The sequence below is a fragment of the Taudactylus pleione genome, unplaced genomic scaffold, assembly GCF_031769625.1.
Source record: "Taudactylus pleione unplaced genomic scaffold, aTauple2 ptg000400l, whole genome shotgun sequence".
In the NCBI taxonomy this organism is placed as follows: Eukaryota; Metazoa; Chordata; class Amphibia; order Anura; family Myobatrachidae; genus Taudactylus; species Taudactylus pleione.
In genome coordinates, this window is record NW_028284802.1 from 6,515,047 (window position 1) to 6,525,942 (window position 10,896).

Below are 10,896 nucleotides of genomic sequence, written 5' to 3' on the forward strand. Positions count from 1 at the left end.
AAATATTGGGTTTACGCCCATCTCGGAATCTGGCCCTTAAATGAATTGACCATGACGGATTTGTAAAATTCATGTTAAAAACAGATACAATTTATAGCACATAAAATAAAAGTATTATGTTTAATTCGTATTATAAGTTAGTTATTAGTATTATTAAGTTATTTTGACCACCTCGTCCTAGTGCATTCAATCTTTTAAACTTGAGCCACACTGATGTACCGGAGATAGAGTGGATTGGGCCAATCAAAGAATTACGTTAACAGCAGTGCAGAGTATTTAAACTCAGCCAAGGACTGCATGCACATGTGTAGACTGATTTGAGGTATAAGGAGCCAAACATATAGCCCAACATCTAAAGGTTAAGAACAGCACAGAGTAATAATATGAGGCTCTTGTCAAACTGAATCATTTAATCATGACAGCTTTCACTATGTTTTTGTATATTTTAAAACACACAAACAACCCTTGTTTGTACAGATACAGGATAGTACATAGTGGGATTGAAGGATAAGGTCTTATAATTAATACAACATTTCAATTCTCATAAAAACGCATTATTGCTACAGCAGAACCCAAGGAGACATTGGACAATTAAAGTCAGTAATATGGGGCGTAAGATATAAACAACAGCAAATTCCAAAAACAACGCAGTGTCCCGAAAACTGTCCTGAAGTCTATAGAGCACTTGAGTTTATAAGCGGAAACTTCTGGCCTGCAGGTCACCAATGCTGAGAAAAAAGTCTTCAAAAAGTGTAACTGTCAGTACACTAGTGCAAATCGGATAAAACACCTTTAAAGCTCAAAGTCTTGTCCTGACAGGGTCCATCCAAACCAGAGCTGTTCCAGTCGGTCCTTCATCCCATCATAATACCCATTTCAGGTGCCCCGGTATCCAAGGCATTGAGTGCGGTAATATTCATCTCAACCACCCCAGCTTCTAAGACATTCTGGGCGGTGGTCTTTCCATGCTGCTCCTTGAGATGACGTCTTATGGCCGGCTTGTGGGCGAACCGTACATCACAGTAAGAACAACGGTAGGGTCTTTCACCGCTATGGAGATTTAAGTGGTCGTGAAGCGTGGATTTCTGAGTGAAGCATTTACCGCATATGTTGCAAGAGTGGGACTTTACTCCTCTGTGCACATTCATGTGGCGGTTAAGGTTGCTGCTGTGGTTGAATTGTTTCCCACACCGTGGACACATGAAGACAAAATGCTGAGCCCTCATGTGGAACACAAGTTTTTCCACACCTTGAAAAACCTCTTCGCACTTACTGCACCTTAATGATCGCCTGTTCCCAAACCTTGCGTCACCAATGGCCATTGTGCTGAATGGTGATGATCCCACGAGTCCACCAAGAGCATCTCTTGAACTTCCATCAATCACGACACTGCTTTGGCAGCCTCCTGATCCACCGTCTAATATCTCTTCCTCTTCTTCATGGTAGCTGCTTGGAATAATGAGCACCCCTTCCCCACTTTCCACCTCATCACTGTAGATTGCCTTCATCATTCCCCCTTGTTGGATAGTTCCATCCCCAGTCTCTCCTTCCACAGTAGAATTGACCAGAGCCTCTTCTGGCTGTGCCACAGAATTATGCTCTTCTTTCCTCCAAGACCTTCCCGCCTTTGCTCCTCCACCACCCATGCCAGCCTCTACTTTAACAATACAAATATCTGTAGGAGGTTCTTCTTCTTCCTCCTCCTCATCATCTTCCTCTTCTGCCATCATCAACATCTCCTCTTCGCTCTCATCGGCTGCCTTGACCTGTGCATTTAATGGCTTACAGTTCTCAGCTGGACGAATTGGGCGCATGGTAGTCGTGGTTGATGAAGCACTCCGAGAGGGCAGGCTTTTAGCATCCCTCACACCTATTTGTGGATCAATAAACTGAGTCAGGGCTTGGCGGCATTTCTCCACCACATGCTCCATCTGCAAGTAGCTGGCCGCTGTTAAATAGTTCACAATGTCTCTGACTGAGAACTCCAGGAGCCCAGTGTAACATGAAAGAAGAAGGTCTGACACTACCCTGGGTCCATGCATGAGAGAAACCTGCAGTTCAGAACCCGGATTTAGAAGGAACTGGTCTCTGAGGAAAGGAGAGCAAGCAGCCAGCACCACGCGGTGGCCCCTGAACTTGAGCCCATCGGAGAGAATAGTCACATCACAAAAGCGCTCCTCTGACCGCAGCTGGTTCATGCTACGGAGCGTGGCCGCTTCATGGCCGGGGAGCTGGAAGCGAAGTACGTCATAGGCAGACGCCATCTTTAGCAGATAGGCAAAATCGTGGCAATCTGTGAGGTGCTCGCTGAAAGACCTCTGCTTTGGTGGATGTCTTCTTGTCTCAGTTCTGGTGGTCCCGTGACCAAAGAGTGAGGAGAAGGTTAGTGTGAAGAGAGGTTGAGACGGTCACGAGGAAAAAGTTGACGGTATCTCTTCTGTGGGTCACCAGCTGTGTTGCTGCTTAACCATGTTTCAAAGCTGTTCTGCATCTGAATTGGACATTTCATATTCAGTGGCAGCATAACCTGCACAGAAGAGAGAGCGAAGTGAATAGATGTCAAGTTATCGTATACTCTTTAGCCAAAAAAAAGGTTAATGAGTGCTTTTTCTTTAACATAATAGTTGATACCAATGCACACCAGAAAGATAGGCTGTAAAGCAGGCACCTGGTAGGGGGAGGGTAATGCACAGGTTATGCAAGTACTTGGCAGGAAAGTATTACGGCAGAAAATCTGCAAGCACCAGGGAAGTTGCATGGGAAGCAAGAGTGATGGTAGAAATTGTGTAAGCACATGGTAAGGAAGAGTGAGGGAAGATTTGTTGCAGGCAACTGGCAGGGGGAGAGTGAAGGCAGAGACAATGTGGGTACTCCAAGGGTGGAGGCAGCAACTTTATAAGGACCCGAGAGGGGAGGATGAAGGGATAGACTAGACGGGGCCTAGCAAGAGAAGACGAAGGCAGACTTTGTACATTAAACATCTAGAAGGGGAGGGTGGAAACAGATACTTTGGACCTGATGAAGAGTTGGTTGCAAATTTGACATACTGTAATTTACACTAAAAACAGTAGCATGTGAGAAGAGGCGCCCGGTTTACGCCATTCATACGTCACATACACAGTTGCGTGTTTTTAACCATCTATTTTGCATGCAAATATGGTTTAGCTATTAGGCATAAATAAAACAGCAAACATCTCTGTAATAGAGCATATATAATAGTCTCGTGTACGGAAAATAACAACTGCTAAAACATGACCACAAAAAAGGTACAATATACACTGTCAGCCATTCAGAAGTGGTTCCCGAGTACTACGGATCATCATTACCATTAGTGCATTCGCACCTGAACGTGACCATGAGACATTAAGAATTAAGTTCTATTTGACATCTATGCATCTGTTTCCTGGTCTGCATGTGTTCGCAAACATACTTTCTAGGCCTGTGCCACAGCAACGCTTACCTCCACTCCACGCCCCACTTGTCTGGTCGCAGGTGGGTATAAGTAACAGAATCACACAAGTCTGCACAGGCGCATATTATTATTATTATTATTATTGTTTAATTATAGAGCGCCACGAATTGGGCAGCTGCTGTTGGAGTTAGACAGGAAACCGGAGCACCAGCGTATGCATACACGGAGAGAACATACAAACTCCACAGCTATAGGGCTCCGGTCAGGAATCGAACAATGCATGTGCTTCTCATAATAATCTAGGAAAATTTGCGCAGTACTCACTGTACGTCAGCCCTACTGTAGAAGTACAACGTGAAGGTAAAAGACAATGGAGGGTGAAGGTGAAGACTTTGCAGGAGACGACCTGCAGAGTGTGAGACAAAAATCTTGTGAGCTCCTGGCAATGAAAGCTATGGGCAGAATCATTCTGGGCACCTAAAGGGTTGGGAACAAGATGTCAGCGCTGTGGGAATCCGGCGGTCAGAATCCTGACACCGTCATCCTGACAGGTTTAGGTCACCGACACCCGTCAGAAAGTATCCTAATCCTAACCTCCCCCTAGTGCCTAAACCTAACTCCACTACTTACCGTCAGTATGCCGGCGGTCGGAATGCTGGCGCCGGGATTCTGGCTGGTGTCGGGATTCCGACGCTGGCATTCCGAGTACCAGCATCCTGACAGCCGGGATTTCAACTACATCCCCCTAACAGGCGTGGGTGAAGGTAGACGGGAGAGACTTTGCAGACACCTGGCAAAGCAGGGGCTAGGTTGCAACTTTGTACAATTCCGACAAAGAAGGGTGAAGCGAGGGCGCGGGGAGGGGGCAGCTCTGTGGCTGTTGGCAATGGAGGGTTAAGCAAAGGATTGTGTAGACATGAAAGGGTTAATGTACGGGACTTCCAGACATCCCCCCCCAGCACGGGCTGTATATAATGGTATCAATAATGGTATAAGTGTCACTCTGGTCTCGTCCTACCCACACACACATCTCAGATATAATGTAAATAATAAAAGTATACAGAGACATTAAGTGAAGATCGCAGTTCTGAAACACACTGTAACATCCATTACCAACACCCACACCTACATTACACTGTATAAGGCAATTGGGAAGCAGCTCCTGAGGGGTTAAGGGGGCTGTGTAACCTCTGCATGGTGCCTCAGGCAAGAAAGGGGTTAACAGGCTGAGACTGGAGGAGAAAGTTTAACTAGGTACACCCCCCCACCCTGCCGTGTCCTCTAGCCCACCCCTTCCCCTCCTCTCCCACCATTCGCCCCGGTATCAGTTTCCCCTCTAGTTCATTTAAAGGTACATTACCTCCCCACACACAGACCAGTGCAGGCTCTCTCCTCCTCTTCCTGTGTTGTCTATATCATATCATCTGCCCTGCCATCCCCTCCCAATCCCTGCCATCTCCTCCCAATCCTCCCCCAGGACCTGTCACCCCTCCCAGCTTCTGTTTATGGTATTTAAAAGGGCACTGCTGGAGCTTTATATAATGTCCGACCAAGCTAGACAGGAACACTTCAGGGAGTGATGATAGACATGTCCAGCAGGGGGCAGTAATTGTCTGGAATTGTATTTGAATACTGAATTCTAAAATGCAAGCTGACAGCAATGAAGGAATAATTGTGCTTTCAGAGTTACTGATGTCTTTTTAAATTGAGATTAGGCCTAGAAAGAGGTGCTTTACAGGACCCCTGATGGCAAAAATGATTCAGAAGCAAGCAGCCTATGGGCCTGATTCAGAGCCGTTCGCTATTTGCGGTCGTTCGTTCAAAAACAAGGGGTGGCTATTCAAATGATCCGTTCGCAAATTGCAGTCTGTTCACACCTCTAAGTCTGAACGAGCGAGCAAAACATACGGTCGTTTATTTGTTAAAAACGCCCCCTGGCCGCTCGCACCTTACGTCATGTCCGCTATTTATTAGATTAATCGAGTACATCGTACAGCGTATGAACTGCTCGCTATTCTTGTGGTTGGTTTTTTCAACCGCTATTTTGCGAGCAGTTCTGAGTTAAAAAAAACCAAGTGACGTGGTCAATGACGCTGCTGTATTAATTATGCACTCCCTTAAAACGCCCGTTTTGACCTTTAAGCACGCCTGCGTTCGAATTCCACCTTCCCCTGTTACCACCCACATACGCCTCATTCTGTCACTCAAAATAGCAGGCACTCGCTATATAGCGTACAAACGATTTTCGGCCACACTGACTGGTTCGCGCATGCGTACTAAAAACCGTACGCATGCGCAGATGTGCGAACATCGCTCGGAACGAGCGTACGGCCGCTAGCGAGCGGCTCTGAATGAGGGCCTATGTTTTTCCATATATCCTGACAGTTTAGAACTTCTAGTTGCACTGCAGTACCACAGGCTGCCAGGTTATTATATATATATTATTAATTTGTCAGACTTTGTATTATAATAGATTACATCTGTATGCTGGTGGGTATGCAGTCGGGATGCCGACAGTCTAAATTTCGACCGTCGGCATCCCGACTGTCTAAGCCCGGCAAGGGTCTAACGACAGGCGTCAAAATCCCAGACGCCTGTCATTTTAACTACGCCGGGAGCCCGACGTCTGGCATACCGATCAAAGGTAAGCCGGACGTGGACACCCCGGGGGAAGATTAGGGTTAGGCACCCCCCCTCGGAGACTTAGGTTTAGGCTGCGGGGAAGGGGGGAGTTAGGTTTAGGCACTGGGGGGGAGGTTAGGCACCCCTAAGGGAGGGTTAGGTTAGTTAGTACTTACCTTAGCTGCTGTCAGGATCTTCACTGGTGCCGGTCTTCCGGCGTCGGGATCTCATACCGATCCCTGCTGGTTGTAGCTATGTATTTTATAGTAGTTGGTAATTAGTCTGGTTGCTGCTCTGGCATAATGAGCACAGCATACAGTAGTAGCGCCATTGTTTCAGAATAATTAGAAGGGACGCTTTGATGCTCATACACAGATTCTAAATTGCATTGGGCCTCATTCATGTTTGTACACAAATGCAATAGCAGCTGCCATCTCTCGCGGATCGCTTTTGCAAAAATATGCTAATGACCCACTCGCTGTCCAGTGCTTAGAGCCCACTGACAGCATTCGCCGCTCTCGCACATAACCGGAAACATGGAACGCAGATCAGACAGCCACCAGCCATCTGAGCGGGTCTAACCTGCCGCAGATACAGGGGGTCTCCAGACACGCAGAGGGCTCTTGGCATAAAGTCCACTTCTACAAATCCGCACTTTAGTCAATAGAGAGAGTTTCAGGTAAGTGTGAGGTGTTGAGGAGCTTTATCAGATATGAATAAGTGATTCTGTATGTACCGTAATGCGTGGAAGTGTGCGCAGAAGCATTATGTGCAAGGAGCGTGTGGGACCTTGCTCTTACTTGAAACCCCCCCCTCCCTTAAGTTTCAGAGAGGGTAATTTACAAGCCACCAATTATAAAACCAGAGCGCATGGGTCTTTTGTGACGTAATGCACCTACTTTTGTTTTGTGTAAATACTCCTAGTTTTACAAGTAAGATCTTATATTTTGGTATGCAGTTATTAAACTGAGGTAAAGGGATAGAGGACCTCATTCAGAGGCGGTCGCTCGGGAGCGATCGGTCGCACCCAAAGTGATCGAGAATATGCAAAATGAGCGCTCAATCGCAACGCGCATCGTAAGCGCGGAAACAGCCACAACAATGAAAGCACACCTCCTATCTCTACGGCCTAATTCAGAGTCGATCGCAGGCGGCAACCTACGTCAGCATCGTGCAATGATTAACACCTGTTACATTGTTAATTGCCTACAGACATCGGTTGAGGCAGAAACCATCGCCTGCACTCGCAATGCTTAGGGTAGACCCTGGGCTACCTTCAGCACTGCGAGCAGTAGCATCGTTATTGCAACGAGATGACGTGTGTGATGACTCGCTCAGTAATATATGCACGCCCTTAAAATGCCCTTTTTAAGGTCAACCACACCCCCGTTCACAAGCACCTTCCCCTGTAACCACCCACAAACGGCACGAAATGTCAATCACAGCTACGACCTCGTAGTGACTAACGAGCAAGAGGATTGCGGTCGGAAAGACAGGCTTGCGCACGCGCACTGCCATGTACACACATGCGCAGTTGAAAAAAACATCGCTCGCTACGTCCAATCGCTCCGTGCGACCGCCTCTGAATGAGGTCCAGAGAGTGTACATTACAGGAGCTGGTGGGTGCAGAGACCTCCTCTCCTAAAAAGATGGATCCCCCCAGCCTTGTCTGAGCTCCAGCAGTTTGTGTCTCCATTTGCATTTGTGCTGTAAGAAGAAACCATGAATTAAATATGCCCTTGTCATGTGTCTGCTGGACAACTAGATTCAATGGTGAACATAAAAAAGAATTGCACACGCAGAGATTTCTTAGTGGAAAATAAACTTTATTCCGAAAATGTTGGGAGGTATGTCATGCCCACAGTGTTGGGCGCTATTCGCTTGCACTGAAGCAAGGGTGTACACAGGTGAGTTAGAGGCAGAATAAGGCTTCAGATGGACCATGCCCCTGTGTCCTATCAAGAGGTGGCCATATCCTTCTCAGAGTGTCCTGCAGTGGTGGCTCCAGAGGTGGCCATATCCCCTTCTCAGAGTGTCCTGCAGTGGTGGCTCCAGAGGTGGCCATACCCCCTACTCAGAGTGTCCTGCAGTGGCGGCTCCAGAGATGGCCATATCCCCTTCTCAGAGTGTCCTGCAGTGGCGGCTCCAGTGATAGCTATACCCCCTACTCAGAGTGTCCTGCAGTGGCAGCTCCAGTGATAGTCATACCCCTACTCAGTGTCCTGCAGTGGTGGCTACATAGGTGGCCATACCCCCTTTCTCAGGGTGTCCTGCAGTGGTGGCTCAAGAGGTGGCCATATCTCCTTCTCAGAACATCCTGCAGTGGCGGCTTCAGAGGTGGCCAAATCCCCTTCTCAGAGTGTCATGTAGTGGCAGCTCAAGATGTGGCCATAACCCCTTCTCAGAGTGTCCTGCAGTAGCAGCACCAGTGGTGGCCATACCCCCTTCTCAGACTGTCCTGCAGTGGCAGCACCAGAGGTGGCCATACCCCCTTCTCAGACTGTCCTGCAGTGGCAGCACCAGAGGTGGCGATACCCCCTTCTCAGACTGTCCTGCAGTGGTGGCTACAGAGGTTTGCCATACCCCCTTCTCAGAGTATCCTGCAGTGGTGGCTCCAGAGGTGGCCATACCCCCTACTCAGAGTGTCCTGATTCTAAAAACTTGGAATGTTGGGAGTAGGGTTGTCCATCGAAGCTCCACACCATCTGTGGTCGATAGTTTATAAGCATCGATGGAAAACATTAATGGTTGAACCACTGATGGTTCATGACCGTGCACGTGCAGTGTAAAAGGAGTTCACGACCGTGCATGTGAGAAGAGGTAACAAAACCGATTTGTGAAACTAATATACCTGGCGCCTACACACGACATCTGCATCTATTTTGTCAGTACGCAGAATGCAACCAGCTCATGGCAAGTGGTATTTGTGCCATCACTGAGGCGTGAGGCACCTTGTTTGTCTCTGATATGTCACAGGTGACTAACGAACTGGCAGGCTGAATATTGTTCTAGGCCACAAAAATAGCCGCCCCCACCGTGTGTAAGTGACCGGTTTCGGATATATGTCAAAGTCACACAATGGTGTGTACTGTTCTGTGTGATGCTTGTGACATTCTATATACAACCCTGTCCAGCAGAGCAGAAAGGTAATCCCAGAGGGTAGCAGTTCAGGTAAATATGTAACGACAATCATTCATCAAACAGTTAAGGTACATAAGTGGCCGTAAGTTCATTGTAAACACTGGATAATATCTTCGCAAACACTTGTAGGGTGACAAAGAATTGTGGCACATTTGCTACAAAAGCATCAGATTCCTGGCAGAGTACCGCTAGGGACAACAATGTGTGTTTACTTCTGTTTATGTAGCGCCAGTCTGTCCGCAGAGCTTTACAATTGGGAACAAATGAATCAAACAAACCTGGGTGTTAACAAACAGACAGAGAGGTGAGAGAGCCCGGATTGCCAGCGTAATATCTGTAGACAAATGTCACTAGCTGGATTGTACAGCCGATACTGTGGACCTCATTCAGAGTCGATCGTTGCGGCCGCACAGTCGTAGGGGAAAGGGGCCACATATGCAAATGAAGCGATCGCAAGTTGCATTGCTAAGATGAGATTGTTAGCTGAACGACCGAGGGTAAGAAGCGGTCGTAAGACTAAATCACGCCCCCTTCTCGATCACAACACACGTCATCTCCTGGGATATAAGGATTAATCGCGACCATCGGGACCCATCGGAGCTGATCGCAGAGCTTAAGGCTGACCATACCCTCTCTTAAGCACTACGATCTACTCAGTGCAATAACCACCATGTCACGTGTGCCATGACACTACTTTGTTAATTATGCACTCCCATTAAACGCCATTTTGACCGTCAGGCACGCCTGCGTTCGGATCTCCACTCCCCCGTTTTCAAGCACCTTCCCCTGTTACCACTCACAAACAGTTCATTCTGTCACTCAAACTAACGACCTGGCTGTGTTCAAGGAGAGAGAAATTTCTGATCGTAACAGCTAGTTTGCGCACACGCATTGCGAATTTTACGCATGCGCAGTTTAGCGAACATCGGCTGCGTACGACCGTGCGGCCGCAACGCCCGACTCTGAATGAGGTCCTGTGTCTTTATGCTAATGCCATGGACGTTGGCCTTCCTACTGGGACGCCCATTGGCTGCGGCACTAATCAGTCGCTGCGCACCATCACTTACACCATCTGAGATTTCACCAGCACTGCGGAGGCGCAGAATCTCAGTCTGAGCATGGCCGCCTGTGTCAGTGCAACTGCGTGTTAAGACGCAGTCACTGGCCGCTCTGGCTAGCCACCCCCCCAGTTATCACCCAGGTCGCCCACTGACATCCCCAGCTCTTGCGTCCAAGTTTGCTCTACGCCTTGGAGCAGTCACCATGCTTGAGGGGCCAAATTGTTGGAGTCTCCACTTCTAACATCCACCCTTGCTACAAGCTTCTCCCATATGTTTCGGTAGGGATGGGGCTAATTCACTCTAGGGGAATATAAATTAGCACCATCCCTACTGAAACATGGGATTTGCATACCCATGTACAATCATATGAATACTATATAAATGCCGTTTACATGTGATATGATTATCCCCAGGCACTATTAGACTGACATTACTTATACCTGCATTTAGGTCATCTGTTTATGCGGCTATATGAATATGATATACATACTTTAGAAGGTAACATAACCAATTTATTCATTAATCAAAGTATGCTGGTGCAATACTTTGGTTGGAATTTATGTCCATTGTTTAATCAAAGCGGACTTCTCATACTGAGTTAGTCCTACATAATGCCCTTAACTATATTACACCAGGACCCCCAATCTCCTGTTTATATAG

General features: G+C 47.5%; 1 protein-coding gene across 7 annotated transcripts; it reads right to left on the minus strand.

Annotated features, from left to right (window-relative positions):
* Positions 1-392: 392 nt before the first annotated feature.
* On the minus strand, positions 393-4,957 carry ZBTB12 (zinc finger and BTB domain containing 12). Of its 7 annotated transcripts, none has more exons than XM_088446576.1 (3): positions 4,773-4,957; positions 3,737-3,818; positions 393-2,527 (listed from the first exon to the last, which is right to left on the minus strand). In XM_088446576.1, exon 3 carries the CDS (start codon positions 2,262-2,264, stop codon positions 855-857), a length of 1,410 nt encoding a protein of 469 aa, XP_088302702.1. In that variant the 5' UTR covers positions 2,265-2,527; positions 3,737-3,818; positions 4,773-4,957; the 3' UTR covers positions 393-854. The 7 variants fall into 7 exon arrangements, with proteins under 7 accessions (XP_088302702.1, XP_088302701.1, XP_088302703.1 ...); XM_088446575.1 differs by lacking the exon at positions 4,773-4,957 and adding an exon at positions 4,542-4,687; XM_088446577.1 differs by lacking the exon at positions 4,773-4,957 and adding an exon at positions 4,203-4,511.
* Positions 4,958-10,896: the final 5,939 nt, after the last annotated feature.